At 47.7% G+C, this 16,232-nt stretch overlaps 1 protein-coding gene across 4 annotated transcripts in view; it reads left to right on the forward strand.

Moving 5' to 3' along the window:
* Positions 1-430: 430 nt before the first annotated feature.
* Positions 431-16,232, forward strand: part of SHISA6 (shisa family member 6) — a 273,517-nt gene continuing 257,715 nt past the window's right edge. For 3 of the 4 annotated variants that reach the window (XR_008238333.1, XM_052808628.1, XM_052808631.1), the window contains exon 1: positions 432-1,192. Coding sequence is in view for 3 of the 4 variants with exons in the window: in XM_052808628.1 (XP_052664588.1) it covers positions 516-1,192 (677 nt within the window). In the remaining variant the exon portion in view is untranslated. Of the gene's footprint in view, positions 1,193-16,232 lie in introns of all 4 variants that reach the window. The other variant, XM_052808630.1, reaches the window with a different exon arrangement.

A 16,232-nucleotide genomic window follows, 5' to 3' on the forward strand; every position in this document is an offset into this window, starting at 1 on the left:
GGCGCGGCGCGGCTCGGCTCGGCGCCCGCCCCTGCTCCGCGCCCGGCTCCGCGCCGCTCCGCCCCCGCCTCCGCGAGGAGCGCGGGCAGCCCGCCTGCTCCGCGGCGCCGCGGCCCCGCTGCAGTCCCGCTCCGGCATGGTAAGGCCGTGGGCTGGGGGGGCGGGCGGGGGCGGGCCGGGGTGCCCGGGGCGCGGCGCGCTCTGACCCTCTCCCCGTCTCTCGCAGCCCCTCGCCGGAGGAGCACCGGCCGGCACGGGACCCCGCCGCCTCGAGCCCCGCTCCGCCGGGCTCCGCCGCTCGCTGCGCGCCGGCATGAAGCGCCCGGCGCCGGGCAGCCGCCGCTGAAGAGCCGCGCGGCAGCAGCGGGACCCCCCGCGCCCGCCCGCCCGCCCCTCCCGGCCCCCCCCCCCCCCCCATGGGGCAGCGCCGCGGCCGCTGAGCCCCGCGCCGCCGCCCGCCGCCCCCACCCCGCGCCGCGCCCCGCCGCGCCCCGCGGCCCCCGCTGAGCCCCGCCATGGGGCCGCGGCACCTGCTGCTGCCGCTGCTCCTGCTCTCCCTGCAGCTCCTGGCCCTGCTGCTGGCCGCGCAGGCGGCCGGTCCCCCCCGCGCCAAGGGCAACCGGACCCAGGGGGCGGCGGCGCCGCGGCGGACCCCCAAGCCGGGCAAGGAGCTCCTCAACCAGACGCTGGCGGGCCCGGGGGCTGCCGCCCCCACGGCGCTGCCCGGGCGCGGGAAGGGCGCGGGCGGCGGCAGGACGCCCCCCGGCGGCGGGGGCGGCGGCGGGGTCTCGGCCCCGGCCCACGAGACGTGCTGGGGGTACTACGACGTGAGCGGGCAGTGGGACAAGGAGTTCGAGTGCAACAACAGCCTTACGGGCTTCCGCTACTGCTGCGGCACCTGCTTCTACCGCTTCTGCTGCAACAAGCGCGCCGAGAAGCTCAACCAGAGCCTGTGCCGCAACTACAAGAGCCCCGAGTGGGCCCACCCCACCACCGCCAGCGGCGCGCTGCCCGCCGACGGCAGCAACGGCGCCGACGGGGACGCCAACAAGTACGACCCGGACAAGGACAGCACCAACGCCACCGTCTACATCTCGTGCGGGGCCATCGCCTTCGTGCTCATTGCCGGCGTCTTCGCCAAGGTGGCCTACGACAAGGCGCGGCGCCCACCCCGGGAGATGAACATACACAGGTGCGATCCTCCCCCTCTTTCCAGCACCCCTTCTGTCTAGGGACACCCTCTCTCCAAGGGTTTCCCCTTTGCACCGCCTGTCCAAGGGTTTCCCCTTTGCACCATCTGTCCAAGGGTTTTCCCGTTGTGCTACCCATCCAAGGGGCCCTCCCTTCAACCACCCATCCAAGGGCTTCCCATTTGTGCAGCCTGTCCAAGAGTTTCCCCATTGCATGACCCCTCCAAGAATTCCGCCTTTGAACTGGCTGTCCGAGGGTTCCCCTTTTGCACCGCTGTCCGAGGGTTCCCCCGCTGCACTACCTGTCCAAGGAGTCTCCCTGTGACCTACCTATTCAAGTCTTTATCCTTTGCACTGGCTGACCACGAGTTTCCCCCTTGCACCACCCTTCCAAGAATTTCCCTATCCGCCTGTCCAAATGATCTTCCACTGCGCTATCGCTGCAAGGGGTCCCCCCCTTGAACCACTCATCCAAGGGTTTTCTCCTTTGCGAGGGCCGTCCAGGAGTTCCCTCTTTGCACCACCCGTCCAAGGATTTTCCTTTTCCGCCATCTATCCAGGAGTTCCTCCTTCGCACGGTCCGTCCGGGGACAACCCCACCCCTTGGACCGTCCCTCCCCACCCCCTTCCACTTCCCATCCAGGGACCCCTCCTGGTGCCCCTCTCAGCCCTCCCTTCCTCGGGGCAGCACCGTGGGACCTCTCCCCTTCCTCCCCGCCGCACCCCACGCCGGGCAGCGGGGCGCGGCCCCCCCCGTTCAGCACCGGTGCGGCGGACAGCTCCGCGCCTCTCCGCGCCCGCCCCGCCCCTCCGCGCAGAGCCGCCTCATCCCCTCGGTCCCCCCCCCCGCACCCCCCCCTCCCTCCCATGGACCCCAGGGGGACAGAGGCGATCCGGACCCCCCCGGGTCCTGCCCTGCCTGGCCCGGCCAGGGAGAAGTTTAAAAAGTGCGAAGGAAATGGCTCTGCGTCCTCCTGGTGGGGGCCTTTGCCTTGGGATCGCAAGGGGCGTTCGGGAAAGCGGTGCTATCAGGGAGGGAGCGTTCTTTTGCTTTCCTTTTTTGTTTCTTTTCCCCTGTAAATCCAGATAACTCAAGCTAGTAGTCTGTCCTTTCTGGCTGGCTGCTAAGGAAGTAGTTTGGTATCCTTTTCTCAGCGGTTTTACACATTGCTGTAATAAGAAGGAATGCTCTCGATGTGCCAGAGAAAATCCTGTTTAAAAGCAAAAGCTCAGGCTTCCATAACAGTTCTCCTTCTGGACAAATGCATGTACTCTCTCAGTTCGTATTTATTTTTTGGTGAAAAAGTCCCTCCAAATGATGTGTACTTCTTGTGTGCTATGAATCCAAGATGTTCCTATGTTTGAACATAAAAATTGGTGAGGAGCTTCTTTATAAGAACAGTTGTCAGCATGAGTGGGGAAAACCCTTATCTCTAGCAGATAATTCTTCATAAAAATTATTTTAATTAAGAAATTTTAATCAAAACATTTAAAACCATTGATCACATTTTTAAGGCTGAACTTCAATCGCAGTCAACAGAGTCTGAGGGAAGAATTTTTAGCTTTTTACAAAGAAAAAGAGATGAGTGACGCAGTTTTTATTTATTTGGGAATATGCATTTTATTTAGACTCCTCCCTTTATCAGACTACACACATAGGGGTGCTGGCTGGTATGAATTACCGTGTCTTCAATGAGGACAAAAAGTCATGCTCTTTTACACTTGCTGAGGGTCTGGCCCACGTATTCCATCACAAACCCCACCTGCCCCTGCTCTCTGCCTTTGCAAGAAAATAGCTTCACAGTGTTAAATACATTGTAATATCTTTTAGGTCACTTGTCTCTGTATAGCAAAGGGTCCTGAAAGTAGCTTACTCAGAAAATAGGCTCTTTCAAGTATTTTCTTAAATAAGGGCTAGTTCCCCAAGTGCCCAGGTCTTTTGGCTTCAAGGCAACTTTTTCTGGGCCTTGTCTTCACACTAATTTTGGAAATCTGACTCGGATGCCCATATGTTACTTTTGCTATAGCTCCAGTGTGCTACAGGGTTGGATCCTACAGCCTTTGAAAGCAGAGGCAGTGTTGCCAGACTTGTCTGAGTTATTCCTGATGTTTTCATTTTTTTGATGCTTGCTTTTCTTTATTTAGATAAGTCCTGGTAAAATTATTCACCTGTGTGTAGAAGTATGAATGGCAGATTGAGTGCTTGGAAAGCTTGACTTTCAGAGCATTTTAAGGAGTTGATTGACTTCTATAATATGGTAGCTGGTAAAAGATTATACCTTTCAGAGCTGTGTTACCTGAACTTGATCAGCACTGCATGATGGTTTAAATATTATGAAGTGCTTCTCCAGCAGACAGGGTCTGCATCAGTTTGAGGAAAAATGCTATCAGCACTCTAAGCAGAATGTAAATATGAGGAGTGGAATGGTTTGTCTTCGTCTCTGAGAACTGCTGCTGACTAATAGAGTAGGAGAAAATCAGAATGTAGTCAGATATTTCTATCTGTTTGAGGTTGTGCCAACTGGAGTTAAGTGTAACATCCAGAATAATTCACTGTAGTGATGACAAGTGCATTAAATCTCAGTGTGCAGCCCACCAAAACCTCTGGGATGAGGAGAACAACAGTATAAACAGAAATTATTACAGTGGGCTAGAAATAGCCCATCGTGAACAGTATAGCACACCCAGGGAAGATTAAGCAAGACTTCCCTGTGCTTCACCATAAGTAAGATCACACATTAGATTTTATTTCATCGTCAATGGTCAGTTAGCAGTACTGTGTGTAGATGTTATTTCTCTGCTAAGTTCTCATCCAGCTTTTACAGAAAATCCTTATTAACTCACTTAGAAAGAACATTTTGATGGAGGCAGGGCTCATTTTATGTCTTTTGATAGAAAGGACGGTTTACAAATTCACAGGAGAACTGTCACTCTCATGTGAAATGAAAGGCTGTCTGTGCACTGAGATATGCATGTGCATTTCAGAGCTGAAAATCCGGTCTTGTTTTCAGGCACTACCATGCACCTTTAAAGCAGAGGCACTGCTGTGATTCTGGGCTGAGCAGTGACAGTAACTGATACTTAAGTTCATTTCTAAGTGCAGTAAGTGGAAGTGCTTTGACAAACAGGAGCTAAAATAGTCATGTTTTACAGAAACACTTGTAATGCTTTAAACTTAGCTGATTTTTTTAATGATTATAGGATCTTTCAGCCTGACCATCTATGACTACCTCTTGTCTGGATCTTGCTTTGGAGTTACACAGCAAGAACTAATGCATGCTGAGCTCCAGGTAGAAACTGGGGCTGATTTCTGAGGGTTATACCCAGCAACATTTTGTCTGCTGTTCCCCTCTGACTGCATTTGTGAGGATGGTTTGTTTTTGTCAGTTTGTCAGGGTGTTTTTTGTTCAAGCATTTCTTAAGTGGGCAGAGTATTTGCTTTACTTTCAGTGTGGGAATGAGTTAGGGAATCTTTGACAGTGAACAAGGAATATCAGCTGTTTGCTTTCAAAGCTGGGTATATTTTTCTGTAGCAAGGAGGGGTGACCCAGAATATTCTCTTCTTGTGGCCATGACCCTAAATCCCGATGCTACGGTCGATGCTACGGTACATAAATAATTCACTGCTAGTAGTATCACCTTATGACCCCTGTTTAGCCCTCAGCAACAGTAACCATTGCACTCTTTGCTGAGTTAGGAATGCACAAATTGGAAACTGTTTATAGTTTGCAGCTAGGGTTTGAAATGTTACCAACTGCTTGCGGCATGGGCAGCCGAAGCCCTTACTTGCAAGCTGGAGGGAGGCAGTGGTAGTAATGGCCCTGGGGCAAGGGTGGAAGCCCAGCTGTTCTCGCACAGCTGCTGAGAAGCAGCACTGGGATTTTTCCCAGCAAACTAGCTCTGTATCCTGCTAAAGGGCTGTCTTGTGTATCTGTCCTTGCATGGACTGCGTCTGATGAGTGTTTTGGCTTTTGAAAAGAAGAAGGGAAACAAGCACCTTCTGCTCAGAGTGCTTCACATTACCCTACTCCTAGGGCATCTTTGTTGCTACAAAGAGGAAAGATATTTGTGCTACTCTTTTCTTTGGTCTCTGCCTTTGCATCCTCTGCTCTGTGAATAATAACAGTGACTGTTTTTATAAATGAACATCCTTTTCCCATGTAGAGACAACAGTTAAATTGATCTATTTTGTGCCATTTTTACTCTGTAGCTCTGAATTTCAACAGGAATCAGAGGCAATGGATCTGTTTGTTCACACTTCCGGGAAGGCTGCATGCAGTTTCGCATGATGCTAACTTGGAATACAGGAGGTTTTCTTTTCCTGCAGGCTGCATCTCACCACAGCTCTTGGGCCCTATGGTTACTAGAGGGGTCACCAGAGGGTAGCTAGTTTCAGCCCTCTTCGCTAATGGTGGAGCTTGTGAAAACTACCTATCTCTAGACTCTAGTTTTTCAAATTGTAATCACAGCTGGCTCATTCAGTTCTGCTCTCTGCTGGTGTGTGTTGCTTGAGCCAAGCAATCAAACTTCATGCCTCATCAGGGCAGGGAGAGAGTGCTACAAACACACACCTGGCCATAGGGACTATACAGAAGATTTTCTTTCTTGGATGCTGTCACTGCTTGCTTCCTCTTTCCACTGATTTGTTTTTATGCTCTGCTTGTTTTACTCCACTCTGTCTCATTCGTCTTACACACTCATGTCCCTTTCATCTGCTCTTTGCCCTGCTTTGTATTGTTTATTCCTGATGGTTTCTGAGTCTCTTCTCTAAAGTGCCCTGTCCCTCTCATAGGCACGGAATATAGGTCCACAAGCACGTGTCAGGCTTGATTAAGGTAAAACAGAAAAAGACACAATGTTCTGGCCTCAGAGAAGTTACTCATGACTAGTTCTTCTGTTTCAAACCAATACTGCACCTTGGTGTAGTTGGTGTAACTCCTATGCAGAGAGAAGACCTGAATCTTGTCCTGTTTGCATTGATGAATTGCCCATTCCCAGCTAGCCAAATCAAGGCAGGATGTGTATTTGTATGCATGTACCTGTACAAAATATTTTTCCTTTTGCTTCACTTACATGTACTGGGGAAGCTTCAGTTGGAAGCTCTGGTCACAGTTTGCAGTTTGGTAACTGATTTTTTTGCCATGCTTTCCTCTCTGAATCTATTTTATAAAGAGACTGGCTTTGGTAAAAGCACAGAGGCTGCCTGGCTACAGACTTCCACTGGCTGCTTCTGAGTCTTCTCCTTACTTTCTGAACTTCTCCCAGTAAGAGAGGCTACACTCAGAAACCATGCTGCCTTCACTGAATCATTTCAATGTCTCTAATTCCCATTTATTTGATATTTTTCTGCTTCCTAATTAACTTTTTCTATTAGTAACCCTCCATCATAAGGTGTCAAGGGAATCCAGTCTAGCTCTGAACTTCTATTTCTTTTAGTTTTGTAATCTCTTATATCCTTAACTAACAGTTGATCTGTGTGCCTTTGGAGATCAGATGCCTTTTAAAACTCCTGTTTCACATAAGAAGATCTGAACCTTATCAGGAAAATGAGATCATGGTACTTTTTTACTTGCCTTTGCCCCTACTCACATGGGCAATCTGTATTTCCTTAGATCTGTGTGCGCTGTATTGCATGGAGGTCTCAAATGTCTCATTACCCAGGCAGTTAAGCCTGGAATTCTTTCGCCATAAATATTTTGCTGTAGTTCAGCTCTTGCCCTAACCTCCTTTGTTGCAATAGTAGGGCTCTTCAGAGAAAGTACAGTTTTCTTCAATAAGTTTAAAGTCCCTTAATTGTGCTTACAACGTAGGATTTGGTGCACAACAGATACCTTGTGCATGAAACTTCTTCTGTGTGCACTCATGTGTTTTTCAAAAAGTGCTGCATATCCACCAAGCGCTGTTACTGGCTTTGTGCATGCAGATACCCAAGCACAAACAATAACAGACTAACAAACTGTATGTTGTGGTTTAACACCAGCCAGCAACTAAGCACCATGCAGCTGCTCTCTTACTCCCCTCCTAGCCAGTGGGATAGGGGAGAGAATCAGAAAAAAAATAAGTAAAACTCATGAGTTGAGATAAGAAGAGTTTAATAGGACAGAAAGGAAGAAACTAATAATGATAATAATAGCAATAATAAAATGACAACAATAATAATAGAAGAATTGGAATATACAAAAGAAGTGATGCGCAATGCAATTGCTCACCACCCGCTGACCAATGCCCAGTTAGTTCCTGAGCAGCGATCCCCGCCCAAGGCCAACTGCCCCCAGTTTATATACTAGACATGACGTCACATGGTATGGAATACCCCTTTGGCCAGTTGGGGTCAGCTGTCCTGGCTGTGTCCCCTCCCAACTTCTTGTGCCCCTCCAGCCTTCTTGCTGGCTGGGCATGAGAAGCTGAAAAATCCTTGACTTGGTATAAACACTACTTAGCAACAACTGAAAACATCAGTGTGTTATCAACATTCTTCTCATACTGAACCCAAAACACAGCACTATACCAGCTACTAGGAGGAAAATTAACTCTCTTCCAGCTGAAACCAGGACGCTGTACCAGCTGAGCTCTTAGCATAATTCCTGCAGACTTTCATGCCTGTGAAATACCTAGCAAGACCTGCTCTTGTTATTTTATCTTCTTTCCCTGATCACGACCAGCGCTTAGCTCCTTTTCTGCACGACACCACTGCTTCTAGTTCTCCCCAGCACCCCTGCTTTCTTTTCTGGGTGCGGCTCTTTCTCAGAGTCTCCCTTTGGCGCTCTTAAGCAAAGGGGGGTGTAGCCGGGCTGGTGAGGGGGATGTAGCCGGGCGGGGGAAGGTGTATGCTTTGAGGAACAGTGCCGGCAGTACAGCAGGTGGCAGCCGCTCTCTGGCTTGCGGTGAGCGCTGCGCCCTCGGTGATGCTGCGGGACACGACTCCGGGAGGCACCAACTCCTTCGTGCCACTCGCTGTCCCTAAATAGCCTCTTAATGGTTTAGAGGTAGATCTTGACCCTTGCTGCTCTGGCCACTTGCTGCTCAGTGTAACAGCTCTCTGCGAAGAAACGTCAGTTGGGAAGATTTGTTTTAACTTTATAATTACAAAATCTTTGCATAACAGTTTCTTTCTCTTTGGACCTGCTGTATCACTATTCAAAGGAACTAGCATTACCCGTTGTGAGTTTAGTGATTGTAGTAAATTCCTTGCCCACATCACAGCAATAGTAGGAGACTCATTCAATTTGTATATTAGTGTCAGATGTGTAAAGTACTTCTGTAAGATGTGCAGTCTAAGCACTGCTGGTAGTTACTACTCTTGATATATAGTCTAAAGAACCTGTCCAAAGACAAGAGCTTTACTTTCCAGTTGCTGATTCCACCTCACATTATAAAGACAGGAGAGATGATGAGCTCACAGTGACAGTTGTTTTTGTGTTGATTTGTCAGTGTAATGCCTATACTACTTCCATTTCAACTGAAATGTATTTTCCACATGCATGCATTCATATAATGTGTGTGTTATCTATAATGTAATTATGTCACCTATGTGTTAGTTTTGAGTTCACCAAGAAGAGTGAGTCAGGAAAACTGCCAGCCTCATTCTGCTGTCATAATCTGGGATAACGATATGGTCTTTAGTATGTCCATAATTAAGCTTTCAGTGAAATTTGTCATTAAAGCCAGAATGAATTCCAGGAGCTTCACAAATAATTCTTATATTTGACACAAAGATTTTTCAGAAAACATCTGACTTTTCCTTGTAGTATTTATCTTTTAGAAACAGTATTTCCTCACTTATGCTGGGTGCAGGTGCGTAAATCTTCATTCTTGGAAGGGTGTCCTAATGCTCAGTCTTTTTCTCTTCTTAACTCCATGGGTGCATTCACCTATTCTTGTACATGCGTGCACGCGCACACACACACACAAGCGTCCACCACATGCCCGCTCAGGTTACTGTGAAAAACCATTTCTGGTGTTCCTCCCCAGAAACCCTGCTCTGAAGCACCAGCTGCTTTTGTTTGTGGCAGCTGCAGAGACCAGTTACCTTTTGCTGACCTGGGACTGGTGCATCTCTTGGACGCTGCTGAGCCCCTGTGCTTTCAGTAATAAGATCTACTTTGGCATAGTTGCTTCCACGCAAAGAAAGCTGCCTCCCAGAGGGGTTTGCTGGCAGCGGCATCCCCATGTTTCCCTCTGTGTATCAGTTTGCAGTGGTGTTTGTGTAATCAGTTAAAGCCCCATTGTTCTGGTAGTAAGATCAGAGCACTGTCAGAAAGCGTGGTCAGACATGTGCCCTGGGGGTGATGCCAAGGAGGCAGCAGAGATGGGGAGAGCTGATGAAAGGCAGTGTACAGTTGCCTTCCTATCTGCTGTTTCACAGCTAGCATGGGGGAATAAGACAGGCAAGCAGCATGCAGCTGGCAGAAACTGCAGTGTGGGAGCCCCTCTTATAGGATAGCCCAGACCCAGCTCGGTCAAGGGCCGCGCGTGGCTCTGTGTGGTCAGTGTTTGAAAGTTCACAAGGCGCGCAGCAGGTCTGGGGACAGGTGCCAAACCAAACCATGAATAATGCACGGCTGTGCTCTGCGTGACTTGCTGGTGACTGAAATCTGTCTCCCTTGGAGAGACCTGTCCCTTCCAGGTGAGCTGGCTCCATGGCTGGATAAATTGCCTCTCTCAGACTAACTGCCTCTTTCTTTCCAGGTTAGTAAGAGAGCATAGGGGAGTCTTTAACCTCACTCTTTTTTTAAGAACTTGTAGTGAAATCCTGGCTGTGCTGAAGACGATTGGAGTTCTGCCACAAACTCCATCACAGCTATGCTTTTAGCAGGCTTTTAGCTCAGTCAGACACTGCTCTTTTTATTGTGCTCTGCCAGATCAATTTGGTCATTCTTTTTCCATTCTTCCCCAAATTTATAGGGACTTGGAACAGGCAATTCTGTTTTCTAACACCCTATACGTGAAGACTCCAAGAGAGGGGATTTTCAGAAGGCAACTGAGTGAAGTTTTGCATGTGTACAACCTGCACTACTGGAAATAGTCAGCTCTTCCCATCGCCTTTTCCTATCCAGCATCCGCAGACTTCTCTACTCCAATCTTATTTCCCACAGGCCGTATCCTGGTCTGTTGGAGCTGTCACCAAAGCTCCCCTTGTCTTCAGTAGAAGGGATACCTATGCCCACACTCATACTAGCAATTAGTGTTGAAACTCTGTGTATATTGGGAAAACAGGACACTACTTTCAAAAAAGACTGTGGTGAAGGACAGCACTCCTCCAGCCTCCTGTTGCCTCATTGGTAATTAAGACAGCAAGTTAAGTTTCTTGGCTTGGGCAGGGTGTGCTAAAGAGAGCTGGTCCTTCATAGCTCCTGCAGCTTCACGTTCTCTCTGGCTACAAGGTCTCTCCAGCCTCTGCAGGTGAATGTTTCTTCTGCACTGTACTCTCTCCTATTACACTATCAGATGTGTCTCAGAGCTCATTGCAGAGGCAAATGCTGATGTGTTGCAAACTCGCTTCTTAAACCAGACATTCCTCTCTGCTTCAGCTCTTTGCTTCTCCCTGTCTCCCCAGGATCTGTATATTTTTGTCTCCAGCCCAAGATTAGAGGGTCCTGTGTGGACTGGAGATATCCTACTCAAATACGGTCCATAAAGTCCTTGCCAGCCATGGGAGCACTGACATGAGTTCTGCATTTCCACAGATAGGTCCTGAAAAAAACTGACAAATAGCCAGGGATACTTGGGATGCGTTTATTCAGATGGAGCTTCCTTGGCCAGTGAAGGGGGCACTAGACATGGAAACTGTGGGCTCTGGTCCCAGCCCTGCCTCAAGCTTTCTCAGTGATATCAAGAAAAACCTTCCTCTTTGTTGTGGTTTAACCCCAGCTGGCATCTAAGCACCATGCAGCCGCTCACTCACTTCCCTCACCATGGGATGGGGGAGGGAATGGGAAGGGTAAAAATGAGAAAACTCGTGGGCTGAGATAAAGACAGTTTAATAGGTAAAGCAAAAGCCATGCACTCAAGCAAAGCAAAACCAGGAATTCATTCACCACTTCCCATGGGCAGGCAGGTGTTCAGCCATCTCCAGGAAAGCAGGGATCCATCACGCATAATGGCTACTTGGGAAGACAAAACACCGTAACTCCGAATGTCCTCTCCTTCCTTCTCCTTCCCCCAGCTTTGTACGCTAAGCATGACATCATATCGTCTGGAATATCCCTTGGGTCAGTTGGGGTCAGCTGTCCCGGCTGTGTCCCCTCCCAACTTCTTGTGGCCCCCCCCCCCCCAGCCTCCTCACTGGTGGGGTGGGGTAAGAAGCATAAAAGGCCTTGACTCTGTGTAAGCACTGCTCAGCAGTAATGAAAACATCTCAGCATTATCAACACTGTTTTCAGCACAGATCCAAAACATAGCCCCATACCAGCTACTATGAAGAAAATTAGCTCTGTCCCAGCCAAAACCAGCACACTCTTTCAGTTCACAGAGCACTTAAGAGCAAGGAATTTCTCCCCATGGGTGCAGAAGACAAGAAAATAACCATGCTGGAATTGCTGAGGTCAGGAATCTAAGGCACTGATAGTGGCTGTGGAAGATGGGAGTGTTTCACAGTGAGAAAGTTATTGTAGGAAGAGCCATTTACAAAAAATGGACCTGGACCTCTCTCAGCCTGGGTCTGCTGTCAATGACATTGCCTAGCCTGAAGAAACCCCACTGGAGTAATTTCTTTAGTCTGGGTCTAGAAGGATCAGGATCAGCTCCCTAATGGGGGTTGTCTCTGCTGTGTTTTGAGCCCATTTCTTTATGGTGCTTGAGGCTGGACCCTCCAGCGTGACAATCTGGTTTGACTACACAAACTCTACAGAATCACAGAATTGCTGAGGTTGGAGGCACCTCTGGAGATCAACTAGTCCAGAATTCAAGCAGGGTCAGCTAGAGCAGGTTGCCCAGGACTGTGGCCAGTTAAGTTTTAAATGTCACCAAGGATAGAGATTCTGTGACCTGCTGGAACACTGTTTCAAACACTCTCAGTGTAAAAGAGTTTCTTCTTGTGCTTAAGTGGCATTTCTTGTATTTCAGTTTGTGCCATTGCCTCTTATCCTGTCACTGGACACCACTGAGAAGGGCCTGGCTCCATCTGCTTTAGACTCTCCTATCAGTTATTGATACACATTGATAAGATCCCCCTGAGCTTTTTGTTCTCTAGGCTGAACAGTCCCAGCTGTCTCATCCTCTCCCCCATATATGAGATGGTCTAAGCTGTTAAGCACTTTTGTGACCCTTCATTGGACCCACTCCATGATGTGCATGAGGAGCCCAGCACTGGGCTCAGCACTCCAGATATGTCTCACTAGTACTACGTAGAGAGGAAGGATCAGCTCCCTTGAGCCTGAAAAATCATTACTGATGATTTACTTCCCTACTGTACAAAGAAGCTCCTCTCTCCCCTCCCACATCTCCATGCTAGGACTGAGAGATGAATTCCCTCCACATATCTGCTGGACTTTACTCCCTGCCTGGTCTTCACTGTGATTTGTTCCTGCCTGTTTCCTCCATTTTATACTACTCTGCTCACTTTCTCCTTGTTCTGTTTTGGTTTTCTGTCACTCCCTGCCATTGCATCTCTCCCAGTTTGCCTTGCCTTCACTCTCTTTTCTCTTTAGCAAAGTCTGTTGATTTTATCTTTCAACATCAGGGCCCCAGCTGATGCCTAACCTTGCTACCCTACTGCTTACACCCATCCCTTTTGGCCCTTTGTATTTCCAACAAGATCTTTTTTTTTTTCTTTCCTTTTGAAAATGGCCACAACTTCTTCTTTGCATTAGGGTCCCTGTGTTCATCCCACTGTGTTTCCTCCCAAAGTACTCACTTAGTCCAGAGTTGCATGAGCACCTGCCCTTCTGACATATCTGGGAGCAGGACCTGACCTGCTCTGCCTTGGGATGTCCTGCCATGCAAGACATCAGTAGGTTTTTCTCCCATGCTGCTAGTCCAGTGCTGGTCTGGAACATCCCTGATGTCACTATGTCTATTCTGGATTTATGTGGAAAGAAGCTTTAGTGTTCTCACATAAATGACGTTAATGAAAAAGCTGTCATAAATCATTATCTCAGGATATGATTGTACAGTTATGCAACTCTGGCTACTCCATCAGCTGCCACAGGTACCATGTTCCAGTGAGTGAGGTTTGTTTTCCTGAGATAAGAGATGTGTCATCATAGAAAGACTTCTGAAGTGTCTCATAGCCTTGTGCAGGTGATTAGGATGCTGTTGTCATCAGTGGGACTAATTGTAGCCAAATGGTTGCACACACAAGACCCAGATATTTCAAGTGACTCTATTACTCTATTGTTATGGAAGCTTTTGCAGTGGACGATTAGACAGCTGTACCCAAGAGACTTACACCAACCAAATCCTTCCTCAGTTAAGTGTGACTGACCTTCTACCAGTGTGAGACTTAGCCCTCTGTGCTTTATGGAAATAAACTGGATCACACACAACAATGTGATTGAATTGGCAAGGAACTAACCAGTTTGATCCAAGTTTGACTTTCTCCTCCACCTACAAAGTTTCATTCTGCTGGTGCTGAACAGTCTTTTTTCTCTCTGTAGACATTAAAGAAGAGGGCAAAGAGTGAGCACTCAGGACACACAGTTTGGTGTGTTTAGGGCATAAGAAGATTACACCTTCAGTATTGCTGAACTCATTGTTTTAGTCCCATACACTTATGAGCTAGGTCTGCTTTTGATAGTTACGTTCAATTTATCTCATGTATAGTCTGACACAGCAGACATTGCTCTCCTGACTGTCACCTGTGATTTCTTCAGTTTGTTTGAGAGTAACAGTCTCCTCCTTTCCATGTGGCTGAGACCCAACTAGAAGTTATTTCCTTGTTATGTTGTGACCAACTAACCCAGAGAGTAGCTCTTATTACTATTCCTTCAGGATGAAAACCAAAGAAGGGATTAAATTTGTTCTTACCACCTGAGTTGTATTTTTGTTTGTGGTAAAGATCAGTGATTTCAGGTCCTGGCTGTAACCAAGGAACAACCAAGCAGTTTTTTGAGAAACTGTTCACAAACTGAAACATTATCCTGGAGACATGGTTTTGTCACGGAGGGCAGCAGGATCAGTGTTCAGCTTTCAGGTAGATAATGACTGAGAGGATGAGGCACTTCTCACCAGCTCCAATTGTTCCTGAGTATATTCACTTTAATTACCTCAACTATTTTTAGTGAATGGAGGTAAACTGTCCATCCAGGAGGTAGGGAAGCTGTGTTCTTAGGACTGTATCAAACCCCATTCAGAAGTAATAATAGTAGGAGAAAGGACAACAGTATCAGGAGAAACAAGGTGACCTGAAGTGTAAGGTGGTCCTAGACTCAGAATCGTAGCAGAATTTAGGTTGGAAGGGACCTCTGGAGGTCCCTCGTCCTGACATCTGCTTAAATCAAGGCCAACTTCAATGGTAGAGGAGGTTGTTCGGGGCCTTATCCAGCTGAATTTGAAGACCTCTAAGGATGGAAATCCCTCAGCCTCTCTGGGTCCCTGTTTCAGTGTTTTGCTATCCCACTGTGACTATTTTTTCTTTTATAACCAAGTGGAATTGCCCGTATTGCAACATGTGCTAACTGCCTCTTGTCTTCTTTGCCTTACACCTCCAAGAATAGGCTTGTTCTGTCTCCTTTGCATCTCCCCATTAGTGGGATGTAGGTCCTCTCTTAGCCTCTTTGTCACGTTAAACAAACTCAGCTTTGGGGAGAACTGGTTTGTACTCTTCCATTTCCATCCCACCAGTACCTCCAGCTCCAATTCCTCATCTTTGAGTTTCTTGTATGCTTCTCTGTACCTCACCCTACACAGCCCCTTCTGAGTGTACACCAGTCCCTGACCTGACCTTTCCTGCCCATCTGGCTCTATTATATTAAGCTAAGTGGTATATAGTGTTTTAGTGTTATCCACGCTGTCATCTTCCTCTGTACTTTGAGTGATTGCACTCTTGACACTAAGAGTGTCTTCGACAAGTGTTCAAAATGAGCCCAAGCCACTATGGGCTAGTAAATAATGGTCCTAATACAATCTCTGTGATTGAAAAATGACTCTTAGCATTTCTGTACTGCAGATACTGTTAAATGGTCATCTGATGCTTAATATATCTTGGAGATATGTACTAAGGGCTCAGTTCTGCCAACCTGCTGTCTTTAGAAAATGTGTTGTCTCCAACAGGATGTACTGGATGCTGGTGCCAAATAGACAGATCTCATTAGCTTCCCACATCCTCCCCAATCAACAAGGTCTGTAATGCAGTGGGGAGGTATTTGCCTAGAAAACAGGCATGGCTGATGGTTGGACTTGATGATCTTGAAGGTCTTTTCCAACCTAAATGATTCTATGATTGTAGGATTCTAGGATTACTGGTGGTTGAATGAATCGTCTCCTCAGGAGGGAACCATGCAGTATTGCATAGGGCAGGGAACTCAGACCCCATCTTTAGGTCCTTGTTCTGCCACTCACGTTCTGTACAACCCTGGGCAAGGGGCCAAAATTTCAAACACGTCCTGTAAGTTGGTGACCAGTTTGAGATACCTCAGGTGTGATTGTAAAAGATGGTGAGCACCCACAGATCTGTGTCAATCAATGGGAATTCAGCTTCTTTTGGAGAACATCAAATACCAGTTCCGCTTCCTCAGTGAGGAATAACCATAGGAGCAAACAAAAGGACCCCTGACTTGGGACAGGCCTAAGTATCTACCTCTTATTACTGCTACCTTCACCTCTCTCTGAGCCTGTCTTAGCACAAAAAAATATCTGTGCTCTCATGTCCCTGTATGTGACAACCCCTTCATTCCATATGTATCAGTATGTGTGCACATATACATATCATATGATTGGCTATAGCCTCTATGCCTGCTCTCTCTACAAACAATAAATAATCAAATAAAGTTTAAAATAATATTCTTATTGTGTACAGGGTGGTTGTGAACTAATGTAATCCTCTTCTGGAAACTGAGATCTTCCAAGACTTTCTTTTGCAGAGCACGGTAGTGTTGCAATTAA

Source organism: Harpia harpyja, chromosome 14, assembly GCF_026419915.1.
Source record: "Harpia harpyja isolate bHarHar1 chromosome 14, bHarHar1 primary haplotype, whole genome shotgun sequence".
Classification (NCBI taxonomy): Eukaryota; Metazoa; Chordata; class Aves; order Accipitriformes; family Accipitridae; genus Harpia; species Harpia harpyja.